General features: G+C 39.1%; 1 protein-coding gene across 10 annotated transcripts in view; it reads left to right on the forward strand.

The window, feature by feature from the left end:
• Nucleotides 1–16828, forward strand: part of LTBP1 (latent transforming growth factor beta binding protein 1) — a 199898-nt gene that overhangs the window by 172424 nt on the left and 10646 nt on the right. For 9 of the 10 annotated variants that reach the window (XM_071575842.1, XM_071575835.1, XM_071575861.1 and 6 more), the window contains 5 exons: nucleotides 2523–2705; nucleotides 4015–4101; nucleotides 7357–7485; nucleotides 8702–8842; nucleotides 11131–11301. In XM_071575842.1, coding sequence (XP_071431943.1) covers nucleotides 2523–2705; nucleotides 4015–4101; nucleotides 7357–7485; nucleotides 8702–8842; nucleotides 11131–11301 — 711 coding nt within the window. The remainder of the gene's footprint in view (nucleotides 1–2522; nucleotides 2706–4014; nucleotides 4102–7356; nucleotides 7486–8701; nucleotides 8843–11130; nucleotides 11302–16828) is intronic. The other variant, XM_071575851.1, reaches the window with a different exon arrangement.

Below are 16828 nucleotides of genomic sequence, written 5' to 3' on the forward strand. Positions count from 1 at the left end.
TGCTGAGCCCTCCTTTTATTGCTGATGTATTTGTAAAAATATGTTTTGTTGTCTTTTACAGTAGTAGTACAATTATGTTCTAGTTCACCTCTGGTCCTTCTAATTTGCTCTCTTCGTAACCTCCTGACATCCTTGTAGTCCTTTGGTGTGGTGTGAAAGCGAGACATGTAAACTGCCAACACAATGTCTGATTTATTGAGCAGTACATCCAGTTTATAAGCCCTAGGAAGGGGGCAGTAACATATTTGAATAACCCTGTGCAAGCTTTCATGAATCAGCTTGCTTCTTCAGGGGGCATGTGCAGTCAGTCAACTCCTCCCTCAGTAGTCCTGCATGTTCCTGGGAAATTAAGTTTCTGGGCTGTCCTTCTGCTTCTGGTTACCTGTAACCTAAAACCTGACCCCTACACTTTGTAGTTGCTTGTTCCTGGTTTCAGAGGTGATTCACTTTTTTTCTGTGTCCCAGCCAAAGCTCTCTGTTGAGGCAGGCTGGTCTTTCCTGCTGTCTCATCTTTGAGCACATAGGTGTGGCCTGCTCCTGAACCTTTAAGATTTCCTTCTTCAAGTGTGTCCAGCCTTCCTGGACTCCTTTGCCCTTCAGGACTGCTACCCAAGGGAAACTGTCAACCAGTCTCCTAAAGGGGTGAAAGTCTACTCTCAGGAAGTCCAAAGTGGCAGTTCTGCTGGCACCACTCCTTCTCCAAGAATCAAAACCACCATTGTTTCCCCATTGCTTTGGCCAAGACAGCCTCTGACCATCACATTGCCCACTAGTCTTTCTCTCTTCACAAACAGCAAGTCCAGTCACTTCCCCTGGTTGGCTCCCTCACTAGCTGTGTCAGGAAGTTATCTTCCACATACTTCAGGAACTCCTAGACTGCTTCCTCCCTGCTGTGTTGTATTTTTAGCAGAGATCTGGTAAGTTTAAGTCCGCCACAACAAGGGTCAGCAACCACAAGACTTCTTCCAGCTGCTTATAGAATATTTTATCTGCCTCTCTACACATAATGGTGTGGTGGTCTGTAACAGACTCCCACCAGGCTATCTGCCTTGTTGGCTTTCCCCTTGATTCTTACCTATAAACACTCAGCCTGATCATCATCATTAAGCTCCAGAAAACTGAGTCAGTCCCTAACATACAGAGCTACTCCACCACCTCTCCCTTCTTGCCTATCCCTTCTGAGGAGTTTATAACCATTTGTTTCAACGCTCCGGTTGTGTGAGTTGTCCCATCATGTCTCTCTGATGGCAACTATGCCATAGTTTTCCTGCTGCACACTGAAACTAACATTTGCTGCAGTAGCATCTTGAAATGTGCTGCCACTCAGGTATAAAATAAGGTTCTGATTCCTCCCTGGAGACCTGCATTACTTGAGAATTGTCATCTGCTTGGCTTGTTGTGCAAGAGCCTGAATAGAAGTGAATGAAATCTCAAAGAATGGAAAATCAACCAACATGCAATAATTTTTAGTAGATTTTTTGGTGAGTTAAACATTTGTTAAGTGCTAGGCATAAAGAATTACCCTAGATTAAAAAGAAATGCACTTATCACCTCAAGATATATCTATCTTAAGTTCCTACACAAAGTTGGGGATTTGATTAATAAATGTGAGCATATGTAATTGTAGAACTTGGTAACTTAATTGATGGCCTGTGAAAGGTTTTTCATATTGATCAAGTATGAGTAACAATTTTATGTGGTAGTTTCCACTTCTGAGCTCTTGATGAGAATTTTTGTGGAGTGTAGTGTTAGGTAGACAGAGTTTTGCAAACACAGAAGCTTTAACTAGGTATTTCTTTTCAAACTCGCTTCTTGGTGTACTTTAGGAGTGCCTATTAATAGGGTCTTTACTGGATCTGTGGAACAGACTATTTTGCCTTCAGTCCATATAAATGTTGTGAGAGGACTCACTCAACTGCTTAAGGTAATAAATCTGACTTCTTGGCTTGATGCCTATTTTAAAGTAAAACACAGTCAGTTCACTTGACATCTGCATTATATTCCTCTGCTCACCATAGAGTCAGTAAGTTACTTTTGGAAAAATCATAAAGGACCATGTATTCAAATGTGGAACATGCTTTTTGCCCAGTGAAATCAAAAGGGGCTGTAAGTGCTCATTCTTTTGAAAATTGTGCCTTTTCAGTTCATGTCTTAGCTCCTTTATCTGAAAAATTAAATTGTAGTATTTGCTTACCTCTGTGAAGAGCTTCCAGATTGATACATGAAAAACGCCATGTCAGTAGTTGGGCATGATTGTTAGACAGTGGAACATGAGAGCTGGTACTTTATGCATTGCTTGCCAAGTGATAGAAGGGCAAATGTGGTCGAATCCCTTTGTGGCCAAGTTGGAGAACAGGTCTGAAAAAGCCAAAGGAAGATTATCAACTTCCATCATTCTAAGAACAAAGAAGTTAAACCAAAATTTGTACTTAAGGATTTCTTTCCTGCTCTTCTCATTCTCCTATAAAGCTGATTTATTTTGTATGTCATCTGTGTGGTTTATGTTTTCTTTTCTCCTTTAGAATTATCAGTAGAGACTGATCAACATGAAGACGGGAAGAAGGAATGTTACTACAATCTGAACGATGCTAATTTCTGTGACAACGTGCTTACATCCAATGTAACCAAACAAGAATGCTGCTGTACCTTGGGTGCTGGCTGGGGTGATAACTGTGAAATCTTCCCATGTCCTGTCATTGGAACTGGTAAGAGGGGGCCTCCTGTCCCTTTGCAAGCTTTTGAAGCATTGTGTTTATGTTGGCAGTAGTGTGCCTTGCCTTCAGAGAGGGCTTGCCCACTAAATTCCATATTCTGTAGTATTTAGTCATGACTTATCCATGGGAACTTTCCACAGAGAAAAGGTTAACAAGAATAATTCTTACCTGGTGCACATCCATTGGCTTCTCTGCAGTTGCTCTAAGGATAAAAGGAGCCTGTTACTGAACGGCATTAACTCCAACTGATTTTAAGGAAAAGTGGGTTCTCACAGAAGCTTTTTCCAAATGCTGTGATAACTTACTAGACTTTTTCCACAAGACGGAAAACAAAGATAAGCATTACAGAATTTATGAGTCTGCAGCTATTCTTTGTAAAGCTGTTTCTACAGCACTATGAATTACTGATATATAACATTAGCTTTACATTTTTTTACTTACTGAACAATTCAGGGAATCATATTGTCTGCAGAGCATTTTTAACCTCTAAATATGAAATTAGACAAACATAGACATATGATACTTGTCACAAATATTGAAAACAGTACTTGAAACATAAACAGTGATGGCTGAAATTCAGAATCCAGCTGGAAAAAATCACGTAAGAAAGAACATGTGTAAACTTTCTGAGACTAAATGCTAAAGATTACTTTCCACACAAGTGCATCACCATGTTTAATTCCTGTTTTAACTATACCTTAGAACCAGTGAAACTGAAATAAAATGCATAACAAAAAAGGGGCCTCTCTGCTTGGATAGCTTTATTTGATTCTGTATAGTCTCCAAGACACTTGAAATAATTTCCCTCTGTAATCCACACCATGTTCTCCTGTTGCAGTCAATTAGTGTTTTTCATGTGTAAGAACTGAAGAATCTGAACAGGAGTTTGTATCTCAGTTGGGGTATGTCTAGATTACGGCTGGCAGTATAGCTCAGAGAGGCCCTTGCTAGCTTTAATTAAGATAATTTGGCTACTGGTATTGTTATAAATGCAGTGCACCATGAAACCAAGTAAGGATTACATTCTCCTGACAAGGAGCAAGAGAAATGAGTTTGCATGGAGCTCTGTGATGCTGTGGATACCTTAGTTAGGTTTTTCAAGATGAGCTCTGTGAACTGAGAGCAGAGAAAAATCAGACTGCAGTGTTTAACATGCCCCATTTAGCTATAGGTGTGCATGATTGCCTGATAGATGCAAAGGAGGCACGTGTCTCAAAATACCCTGTAGCACATTTGTACACATACGTGTGTGAGTACCACTTTCTTAACAACATAATTTTTTGTTTTCTTTCTCTCCCAGTTGAATTTACTGATTTGTGTCCTGAAGGAAAAGGTTTTATTCCCTCTGGAGAATCATCTTACGGTCTTCTTGCTCAGAATTACAAGGGTCAGTACCGATTTGTATTAATTATTTCAGTAGTTCTGGTAGTTAATTGACTAGAAATGTGATCCAGCAATGTAAACATACTAATTCATGTTTTATTAGGTGATAAAACCAGCTTGTGATATGAAAAATTACTGAAAATAATAATTTGACAGATTGTAAAGAATGTCAAATACACAGTCTCTGTAATATTCTGGTTTAATTTATATTAAGTGCTAAATGCTGTGAGAATAGGTGCTGAGACCACAAGCCTAAAATACTAATTTACATGTGAAATACAAAGCCAACTTAAATTTGTAAACAGGTGTATGGGGAGTTGGGAGAGAGAAGAAGAATTCTGTTAAACATTAGGCCTACATGGGAGGAAGAATATAAAAACTTAAGAGAAGTTCAGCAACAATATTTTCATTACAGTGCTTCCTAAAATAAGTATGGAACAAAAGGTGGTAGAGAAGTAAGAGTGATAGTTGGTGGATGTGGGTGGGAGGGAGCTGGCATCACCAAGAATGAAAAGTGAGATCATCAGAATCCCTTTTCACGTTTGAGAAGTAGCTATCAATATTCATATTTTGAGAGATAATTTTTCTCAGCATAAACACACTACATTTGTGTTACCTAAATTAGTCAATGTATTGTCTTTTCCATAACAGCTACAGAATCTGTAGAAAAGCACACATTTTATATATTTGTTACTATTAGAATGACTGTTTTACAAATCAAGAACTAAATATAGCAAGTACTGCGTGTTCATGTCACAGAAAAATGCAGTAAAAAATACTAATTTTTAAAGACCTTAATAAAGGCAGGATCAGAGAATCAGAGAATGATCAGCATTGGAAGGGATGTTAAAGATCATCTAGTCCCAGCCTCCCCTGCCATGGGCAGGGACACCTCTCAGTAGACCAGGTTGTTCAAGACCTTATCCAACCTGACTCTGAACACTGCTGTGGTTGGGGCATCCCCAGTCATATGGTTGATAGGTAAGCATTTGTCAGAGTTGCTTCTAGCTAAATTACTAATCTGTCAGACTTAATTCTGAGAGATGAAAAAATTAGTGGAAAGATTTTTTGGGTTTTTTTCTTAAAGATTACTATATATACTTCCTTAAAATGCTCTTGCTCACTGAGTGGAACACTACAAAGTCAGTTTTCCTGCTGAGTTAGTGAGAAGACCATGGTTGAGTTCAGTTTTCCGTCCTACTAATTCTTTTTTGTGTTATCCTCAGCAGCTGTTTCTTTGCACCTGTAAAGTGCATGTGACATGGGAAAAATAACAAAGTTTGTAAGGCATTAATACCCAGATTCATTCAAATTAATGTGGGTGTTTAAATAGGGTAACTCTGTAAGACTCCACTCTCTGGAGATTGCTTTGTCCAGCAACTTGGAGTAAAGAACAAAGTGCTCTTGGATGAACACAGACCTAAGACTAATGGTAATGGCTACCAACCTTTGGCAGACTTACAATTTTCATCTAGGCAAGTAGGAGTATTGTCACAGAGCTCATCTCAAAGGATCTGATAGTCTCTGAGAGTATTTTTTGCAGGGGTTGTTTATCTTTGCAGATGTAAGATTTCTGTATATATTCCCAATGGTGGTTTGGGACATGCTGTGTGTACAGTATGTCCAAATGTCTCAGACAAAATATGTGTTGTTTTTGTGCTACCTCAGGGTTGATAATATCTCTAGCTGCTATAAATACTGAAATGTGGAAATAGTTCATCTAGAAATATCTTCCACAAATCCTTACCATAAGCAGACTTTCTCTGTTTTCAGTAAATTTATTATATAAAAACCTTAGGAATGATGCAAAGGACAAATACTAAAATGGATAAGTAACTTTTAGCAATGTGATCTCTTAGCAGTGTGATCTTTCTCTGTTACACTTACTCATATGTTCCTGTTGCTTTTGTCCACAAACTTCTGCTTCTAGGAGCAACTCCTGTTTTTTTAATTGGAATTATCTGTCAGAAGTGAATATACTCAGCTAGCCTTCCTTGACTCAGCATCCAGGCTTTCACATTTGTCTCCAGACACAAAATCCATGTTCCACAGGAAAAAGACAGATGTGTACATGACGTTTCTTATTAATGTTTGCATTGTTCTTGCTGCTAAACAGTCAAAATATTTAATGTTTATAGCCACTTAGTGACTGGAAGAGTGGCTGTAAAAATAAATAGTTTTATGGACCTTTCAGTTCTGGAAAAAGTAAGCATTTGAAAAATTCACCATTAAAACTGCTGTACAGCTGGAAATGACAGCTTTGGGCTAAAATCTGTGTTACCCCAGAATAAAGAAGGACTAAATCTATAGAAGGCAGTATATGAAGACAATTGGTATTGAAAGAAGAATGCCCTACTTTACGCTGTGCTTTTTATTGCCATTTTTAATACCAGTGTAGCCTTAACAGACTGTTCTAAGTAGGTCTAGCAAATGAAAAGTAGGTTGGAAAAAAGGAAGTGAATGGAATTCCAGTAGTAACAAATACATAAATACAAGACTGGGAAAAAATGTGTACAACTGTGAAAAGCTATATATGAGCTGGCATATATTTTCCATGAAACCTCCCTGAAAACACTTAGCCTCATTTGAAAGCCTGTTACATTCTCTTTGTCAGCTGTCACTAGTTCTGTAATATTTGCAGCCTTATATTTAGTAATAGACACAATTGATCCTGTGTGGTGGGAAGTCTGCACAAAAGTTATGCTTTGAAAAATGAAGCAACAAGCAGAGCAGATATGAAGATTTCCTTCCATGCACAGTGGAATCACCAAACTGTATGGAAAGAGGAGAGCAGTCACAAAGTCCATCCATAAGCATAACAACTTAGTTTTGTAATTAGATGGTGTGCTTAAATTAGATCCATGGTGGGAATCCCTTTGGTAAACAAATTATATGGGAAAATGCAGGCCATATTCTTCATCTGTTTAATTTGGAGCTAAGAGCAGTGTGATACCAAAGGAAACAAAGGGGAACTGCAGATTTTTCCAGTCTCTGTGTGCCACAGGATTTAATTCTGACATGGGAAAGGGAAAGTAATGGTCCACCAGTTTTTTCTTTTCCATTCTGGCTACAAGCGCATCATAGGCTCTTCCACACCAGTTGTTTGGGTTTATTTCCTGTGGATATCTGTGCTCCTGGGAGTGTCTGTTTAAAGTGAAGTCTGGTTGAACAGAGAAGCGTATGGGATTTATTCCATTCTGCTCCTGTACATGGTATCATAATAACGATGGTAACAAAGCCTTTAATGTTCTATCCCCAGATGCCGATGAATGCCAACTCTTTGGACAAGAAATCTGTAAAAATGGCTTCTGTTTGAATACGCAGCCAGGTTATGAGTGCTACTGCAAACAAGGAACATACTATGACCCTGTTAAGCTCCAGTGCTTTGGTAAGTTTATTTAAAGTGGTCTTGTCACTATAATGGTATGCAGATGGGCAAAACAAGCAGACTTGTGTGGTGGGATTCCCATCACAACTGTGGCATTCCCAGCAAGGGGAGCAACACCGGGCCTTTGAACTGCTGTAGCAGCTTTGTAAGATGCATGGGGTCATTTCCCTTCCCTTCTGCTTGGCTGAGCAGAAATTCTGGATGACATGGCTATGGCATGTAGAGCAGGGTTTGCTTTATTTGCTTCCTTTTTCAGCAAATTACTGCCAGGAGTTTGCATCTCCAAAACAGCCCCTTGTGCTCCTTTGAGTGAAGAGTCAAGAGCTGGTGCCAGCCTTTATGCAGGCAGCACAAAGCGATCAGAGGGGGCTCCCTCCTTACATGCACACTGCTTCTTCACTCTGCCAAAGTACATTTTAGCCTTCAGTTCTTTGTATGTAGGGTGAGCAGCTGAAAGCCTCTATGTTGAAGCTCATCTTTCATTTGGGTTTATTATATTAAATCAAATTAGCACTTTATTTTTTTGGTAACTCAACGGAAAATTGCTCAAAACCGTGACCCTGGCTTTTGCTTTATAAGCAGAAAACCATGTATAATATGCACAATAGCATAATGAAAGGAAGTAATTTTTACAACTACAGTAATAGAGCCTTTCACCTTGGGATTCTATAATTCTTCTTTACAAAGGGTGGGGATTTTGCTGATTAAATGTAATTTATCTGAAGTGGCCTGTTCTTTCCTTCGAGCTAAATTTTGGCTTTTCCTCTCCAAGACAAATTAAGGGATATAACTGCTGTGACTAGGTAAGGTGATCCCTTCTCCTGATAAGCTCATGAGGAATCTCTGAGAGTATGCCTACCTCTAATGCCTGCTGGTACTGTCCTAAAGGGATAGGAATGTGGAAAGCAGTTGCAGCTATGCTGGATGCACAGTATGCCTGGGCACTCCAATCCCCCCAGCAAGCCTCCTCATCCTTCCTAGTACTCCTCCCTAGCAGCTCCTTAGTACTTGAGGATTAGAGGTCAGCATCCTGCAGATCCCTCTGTCCTTCTCCATAGTCACAGGCAAGATTTTATCGCCAGCAATTGGTATTTGTGATAATTAACAGAAGGCAGGCAGGGAAATCTGTTCCTAATTAGGTAAACACTAACATAGATTAACACAATGCAACTGCTTTGTGCTGGCTCTCCTTGATACATTTCCTTCCATTTTAAAGACACGGATGAATGTCAGGACCCAAACAGCTGTATTGATGGCCAGTGCATTAACACAGAAGGATCTTACAACTGTTTCTGTACACACCCAATGGTCTTGGACACAACAGAAAAGCGATGCATCAGACCAGCAGATTCGAGTGGTATGATCCATTATACATATTACTGAAGTGAGTACACCTCTACGAGGTAGTGCTGACTTGTCTACAGACCCTAAGTCTAAACTTAGACTGGGTCATCCTTCGATGAGCCTGCTCTTCTGGAGGATTTTGGAAGGCAGTGCTTGGACCATCATGTGTTGATCCAGAAGGCATCGTGATACAGGACGCCACAGTGCTCCACTTTGCCAATGCAAACAGGGCATTGCTGGAAGTATTGCAAGATTAGGCTCTAACTGAGAAGTTCATCTCCACCCTTCCCCAGTTCACCAGAACTGCGTCTTCTTTGTCCAGTCTTGTAGGTAATGAGACACAGCCTGCTTGCTGTCCCAGTTAGGCTGGGGTTTGGCTGTGGGCTAATTGTGGAGATTCAGTTCTATCACAGTAAGGAATAAAAACAGGAATGACAGGATATAGGAGGAAATAGCTGAAATTGTGTGTGTGCTTTCAGTTGATTAACATTGAGGGCACATTGCACTCCCATTTTCAAGCTGTGGGCTGCAGCATCATTATTAAAGTAACAGTTTTGCATTTTCTTTTAATTTCAGTAGATACTGATTTCAGAATAAATATTAGATATTGTAAGATTCTAAGAAATGCCTCAAAAATCCAGTGCTTTATGCAGTCTGCACAGCTTTGTCTATGCCACACACTTCTTCGAAAGAGATGTTGCAATGAGTTTTTTTAATAGGGGCACTGTATAGCCATAAATTCAGACCTCTGGTCCCTGCAATTTGCAGTGAATTTTCCTAAGATGCTTCAGTGAAAGGAAAGGGGAATACAGTCTGAATGCCTGCTTTAGTCATTCCAAAATATAAGGCTGTTACTTTTGAGGAGTAATGTGGTCATCCTGCTGCCTGGAACTGTGAAAGAACCACAGCATCTCTACTGTTCAGTTAACACAAACCAAAAACAGATTGTCCTTTGGGTTCATCTAGGATGTGAAGAGAGTGCAAGGGCCCAAAGGGCCTTCTGTCATGCGACATACAGGCTGACACAGCAATGATCATCTCACCCAGCACAAAGCACTCAAGCCTTGTATCGCTACTGGCAATGTCCTCCCTCACGCAGAGGAGGGGACAAGTTGGTTCCTTTGCTGCCAGCAGAATTTGGAGTTGGTTGCAGAGACCCACTGCTGCTCTTCACTGTGTGTTCTGGCAAGTTCTTAGTCAAATAGGTATCTAAATGGTGATCACCTTTGTGCTTTCAGAACTCAGTTTTACTCTTGAGTGAGGTTTCAGTTCTGTACCCACCCACACATAATGTAAAAATGCAGTAAATAGATATGCGCAGACAAAACAGAACCTTGGTTTCTGACCACACTTATTTTTCACTCTGTGTTGGAATGAAATCAAAACCTTGCAGATGTCTTTACAAAACAATTGTGCTGAAGTTTTTTATATTCCAAGTGGAAGATTCAAGTTTACAGTTCTCTCCCTCAATCAGCAGTGATCAGAGTTTGCTAGGACTAGGAATGGTTCCTACTGAGACCTATGTCAAAACTAGTATGCCTCTGAGATATTCCAGCTTTGACAAAAGTACATGTTTTTGTTAACGTTCATAAGAATGTGACAGCAGTTCACAGCAGTATTCTGTCTCTAACAATAGCTGTAAGTGGATGATTAGGGACCAGAGGAGCAGATAAACAATACTCCTCACCCTCCCCAGCACTCTCAGCCTCCAGCTATTTTTCAGCTCAGGGGATTTCCCAACCCTGATGTAGTTTGTCTGTTTAGTTAATGGGACTCTCTCTTCCAAGTATTTGTCCAGTCTCCCATTGAGCCCATGTAAAATTTTTGTTCAGCTTTGCCCTAGTTGTAAAAGCCCTTTCAGATGCCAATATAAGAAAAGCAAAATAACTTTTAAAGATTCATTTTGTAGATGGAGTTGCCCAAAAATTCACCTCTGTCCCAATGCTGGTTTTTGTCAAGCTCTGTTAACTTTCATGAGAGCTGAGCTGAATCAGTGTTAAGTTTCAGCAATGACTATGATTTAGGAAGTTTTATTTCTTGGGTGTCCAACCCAGTGTGCTTTTAAATTAGCCTGATGTGCCAACTCAGACCTTTTAAAGATTTTTTCAAATCTGAACATGCAAGGGATGAGCCACCTCAGGCACTTAAAAATGGTCATGAGTTCTAAGCTTAAATTTGTATTCAGCAGAGTGTAAAGCTAGGATCTTTTTCTAATCTAAATTTAGAAAATTTTTCATTGCACCAGTGTATTATTTAAATAACAGTGCTGTGATGATGATCTAATCCTGTCTTCTCCATCAGAACAAACTGAAGAAGCTGAGGTCTACCAGGACCTTTGCTGGCAGCACCTTAGTGACGATTTTGTTTGTAGTCGCCCTCTGGTTGGAAAGCAGACAACGTACACCGAGTGTTGTTGCCTGTATGGTGAAGCCTGGGGCATGCAGTGTGCACTGTGTCCCATGAAAGAGTCAGGTAAGGAAATGCACATGTCTGTTCCTGGAATGAAATCTGAAATACCTAATCAGTTTAATCCCTTGCATTTATACCTGTAATAATAACATAAGAACAAAAACCACCTTAACACCTCGAGAAATAATGGAAATTTTTTTCTCATTAATTAACAGAAAATCATTAGAGTCTGCATTTTAAAAATGTATCTGCTTTTATTTTGGGGCGCTTACAGGACTTGTTTGCTTCAGGTGGACCTATCAGTGATTGGCAAGTTAGAGCTTTGCTGGAAACAGGAGGGCATTTTAAGGGTGACAGAGTTCTTTAACATGGCTGACAAAAACCATCTCTGAAAATACAGATGCAATTCATGTGCACACACACATACACACACACACACACACACTACACAACAGTTTACATGACTGGTTTGGGGTTTTGATGCTGGTATTATGCATTCAGATGCATTTTTCAATATGATATCCTGCCAGGCTGGCTGCGATTAGATGTATTTGCTTCATAAGGATCTGGTATGTTTAGAAACAGTAAGCCTTTCAAAAATGAGTTGTTGTTATATGGCCATATGCTCACATATTATGAAATGTATAGATGAACAATTTAAGATAGGTAAAGGGGCTGGGTTACCAGTAAGGATTGAATAATTTCCAGGGAATATAACTTTAAAAACCTGACAGTCATATTTTTAAAAGACTGTATAAACAATAAATAACGTGGAGGAAGAAGGTCACCACACACCAGACCAATGTGATCAAGCAAATGCCATTTATTAAACACTGCACACGGTTTTATATAGGGTTAAGACTATGTTCAGTTGGCTAAATTGAACCTCACACCATTTAATTGCACATCCCAATTGGTTATAATCCATATCTCACAAGTCCAGTGATTTGGTGAACTCATCCTAACTTTTTTCAGGTACACCTCCAGTGTTATGTGGGAAACCGAGGAGTTCTCATGAGAAACTTCTGGGGAGTTGCTAAGAACTCCTAGGGAGTGATTTCTCATTTACCGGTCCACAGCAGCTGCAGCCTTGATTATTCTTAGCTGCTTTCAGTCTCACAGGATTTATATAGATCTGAATTGCTCACCTTTGATTTTTCTGTACCAACAACTATATTCGAGTTTTGCATTTAGAAATCAGATATTGTTTCATGATACATCAGGTAGAAGGTGCTGCTTGTGGTGACTACAAAAGCTATTTAGCTTTATTCATTTGGATATAGAGAGAAATGTCATTGACACACAGGATTATGTCTGGGGACTGAAGAAGGGACCAGCAGAAGCAGCATAGGTGTATGTCATGCTGTGTCTGAGATGCATCAGCCCTTTTATATACAGTATAGTACGATACTAACTTCTTCCCTTTATAAACTATTCCAAGGTCTGGTTTGGATGTAGCTTTCTTACTGTAAATGTGTCTTTGGGTAACATGGCTTTTCATGTAGGAATGGCATTGGTAAAACATTTGATTGTGAATATACCTGGATTTTTACCTGGGCCTGTGTAATGATAATATCATGGCTAAAGGAGTACATGTTTTACTTGTAGCAAAAACCCTGGAGTTAAAACTACATAGAGAAGCTCCGTGAGGCATTAATGTGGTTGTTTCTCTCTGCTTGGGTTTTATGCTTTTATAATGTACTTGCAAGGTCCCTTAACCTGTTCTTAGATATCTTGTTTGAGTTTGGTTTGGAACTGAAAAAAAGCTCCTGATTTTGATGATGTTGGCTGGAGTAACTGCTGGCTGATGCTTACCCCAGAAAGAGACTAAAGAACAAAAACAGGGCATGACAGCCACTTGATTTATAAGATATGGAAATCTCTGAACTATCTTTGTCAGAACAAATCTTATAGGAGGACTTTGAATTATTGCACCTGCTAGAATAACAATTGCAATGGAATGAAATGCAATATTAACAAAAAACACAGGCAATAGCTAATAGCAAGAATTGTTGCTATGACTTGGAGGTCCTCAGGTGGAAAGATTGAGCAGATTAAAGAAGTCTTTCTTTGTACAAAGTTCATTACATGGTGACAGTGACCTATCTGTGTCATGCAATCTTGAGAGAAGGAAAAAAAGCTGTTCCTAGTAGAGAAAGTTCAGGTACGAGACTTGCTTCGGGAGATTTCTAGATAATTACATGTAAAGCAGGGTAAATCTGAAAAGGAAGAGAGAAGGACAGGGAAAGAGAACTGTTGTATAAGGAGAGAAGAATTCCAAACATGGATGCAGAACAGATGATAAGACTCTGTATTACAGCACAGTAATGGAGGATTCCAACAAGTTTTTTAGTTAAATAGAAGTGCTGATACGAGGAAAAAATTGGAATTATTTCAGTCTGGAATTATTAGATGTATTTTGATCATTAGGACCACAGGATTCTGAAGCAGCAATCCTATACTCACAACGGGGTGCAAATCCCCACTAACTCTATGAAGAAATTTGAGAAATTAATTTAAAAAGTGACATGGAGGTTCCCGATGCATAACATCCTAAAAGTCAGTTCAGTGATCCTAGTCAAAGCTGAAGAGCATCATGTTGTATCATGAAACATTTCTCTCTCCAGACACAACTTTTCTGTGACGTTTAATTTGCTCTGAGAAGTATCTGCTTTAAGTAAATGTATGAGTCACACTTTGATCCCGAATACTTAAATCATCCTTATAGATTGGAACTTAGATAGTTAAAAATAAAAGAATATTGAATCTTTAGTATGTCAGAACAAGCATACCTTACATTTCTTAGTGGAGATGGTATGTGCTCATTTGTCCTCACACACATGTGCACACACCCACACAGAAACCTGGAAGTCTTTCTTGGTTTTCAGGAACATTTACCAAGAATAATTTGAAGCTGACTGAACTGAATAAATGATTCATTTGACATGTCTTCAGTTCGTAGCACTTAAAGTGATATCATTGGCTCAAGAGAGTGCTTTCACACCTCTGGGCCAGCAGGTCACAGGTTCAGGTCCTGGCTGGGGAACCAGGAATTTCTCCATTTCTAAATACTTAGGTATTGTGTTGGCCAGATTTACTACTGAAGGTGTTTGCTTATTTCCCCAGTTAGGAGCTTTCTGAAGATTTGCAACACATGTTAAAGAAGACCTGGTGATGTGAAAAGCATTATCATCAGAAGATTTTTACCATTAAATGGGTCGGATCACAGAACAGATCATTCACTGATCTGCCATTTCCTTTTATCCTGTTTATACTCCTTGTATTTGAGGATCTAGTTGCCACGCTTATGAGGAAGTAAATACAGGCCTACCAGCATAAGTGATACATTTGAATGTCTCTTCTAAAGAGATTCATGCTTTTTTAAAAATAAACTCCAACTTTCATAACCCAGATTGTCTTTAAAGTTCTTCCATTTTTCATGGCAAGATTTAAATGTCCTGTTTAAGTGACATCCAGCATAAAACCAGTGGCAAGGTAGAAAAGTAAAAATAATTACATATAGAATTACATTTTATATTAAGATAAAAGAAATACACTCTTAAATCAGCATGAAAACAGAATTTACATCCTTGCTACAATTTTTAAAAACTACTAATGGGGGCTTAATCAAACAAACCCCACTGAAAATGACACCAAACATTCAGAGCCTGAGACAAAAATATTTATTACCTGAGCACTTGTTGAAGTATTGCAACTGAACAGCAACCTCTTAACAACAGTAAGACTGGTAAGTATTTTGATGACAACCTTCAGGAACAAACTCAAAATAGTAGTTCAAAGGCCTGATCAAAATACTGCAAACATGAACTGTAGTGTTGTGATTTAGTTCATATTACTGGTGCACACAATTTCGTGGGGCAGACCTTCTCATCATTAAACAAAGGATGCAAGGACAGATTATTTTCAATTACGTTGCTTCCAACATTATGATCTTACGATATTCTCATATTGCAGATAAAGACTTTCACAGGTTGCATCTACTAAAATGTATTCTCTCTGAGCTAATTTTGGCATTAGTCTGTACCTGCCCAAATAATGTTTAGTAATCATTCTTAGGAAAACCTCTGAGTTTCTTGAGATTTGTCATTTGCAATCTGTAATAATTGACCAATTGAGGAAAATTTTTAAATTATATACTTTTGGTTTAAATAACAAAAGCAAAACATCCTTCCTTCGTTGCAGCCACACACACACACACACACACACCAAAAGCCTGTTGGATGGCCTGTCTTCAGAAATTCTGCTTCCTTGGTCAGTTTACTGTTAGTGCCCAACTTCCCAACTCTCTCCATCCACAGTCCACGATCTAGTAACTGGCAACAGGACAGGCACTGATAGTTTTCCGGATGGGTCAAAGCCTCCATGCCTTAAAACAGAGCAGCTGGCACAGACTGAAAAATCTGGAATCTCAAATAAGGCCATATACACCTCAAGTTAACCTGAACATGAAGGACCTGAACTATAAACTTTCTGAGACCCTTATGGGACTGTAGCGGATTTTAGACAAGGTGTATTGTTACAGGTTACAGGAAATTTGAAAGAAGATAGAACTAACAGCTAGAAAATGTTGAGTAAGGTGGTGTGCTGGGGTCAGCATTTAATTTACAAAGACTGCTTATTTTTGTATTGGTAAAATGATCTTTCTGGAGTTATTGCACTGCAGTACCACCTTTGTTTCAGTAACACCTTAAGGTGCTGGTAAAGTGAAATTAAGAGCCCCTGAACTAAAGATAGGTAGTTTTAGTATAGAAAAGTGGAGTAAGGTGGGACTGGAACTCTGCAGTTTTAACAGATGTTTTAATAACTATTGAAAGTGGGAGTATATTTCTACACATAGACCATTTTGTTGGTGTGAGTACATGAACACATTCTTAGGCAACTGGAAGGGGTACCAGCATTCTATTTATGAGCCTACTTATTTGTGTATCCTAATACATACCTTTTTATTGTAGTACATTCTAGTACTTCGTGGGGTTTTATGGAACCCCTTTATGTTTAAAAGATCTGCAGAAAGGACAGATATTACAGAAGTTCTGTGGGAGTTGCATAAAGAAGTGCTGAAGACTTATGTTGTACTTGAAATTTCTCTTCATCTCCACCTTAGCATTTGCAAATCCTGCACTAGGAGAACACTGAGGGTCATGGGTAATGTGAATCACCTGGGCTCTTGTATAATGTAGGATTTCTCTTGGCCAATTTCACCTGGTGTTTTTCATACAGAAACCCACACAGTGCTGGTCCTGCCAGTTTCTCCCTCCATCAGGAAAGAGAAATTGGCACCTTGAGCAATATATTCCTCTGACCAGTTCTAGACATGTACTTTACGATGAGATAGTATTCTAGAAGCGGTTATGTCTTTCCATGGACTAAGAATGGATACTGGGTGACTAATTCAGATGCTGACCCTTGGAAATCCCTGCATGTAGTTGAGTTCTACCCGTTTCTGGCAGAACAGATTATTTGGATTGCATTTTTGTTGCAAAGAAACTCTGTGTATCCTTTGTAAACATCATGAGTTAGTTCTGGGCTGAGCTTCCGTATTGTGAGAACACAGTGTTCCCTTCAAGTT

The sequence above is a fragment of the Pithys albifrons genome, chromosome 2 (genome assembly GCF_047495875.1).
Source record: "Pithys albifrons albifrons isolate INPA30051 chromosome 2, PitAlb_v1, whole genome shotgun sequence".
In the NCBI taxonomy this organism is placed as follows: Eukaryota; Metazoa; Chordata; class Aves; order Passeriformes; family Thamnophilidae; genus Pithys; species Pithys albifrons.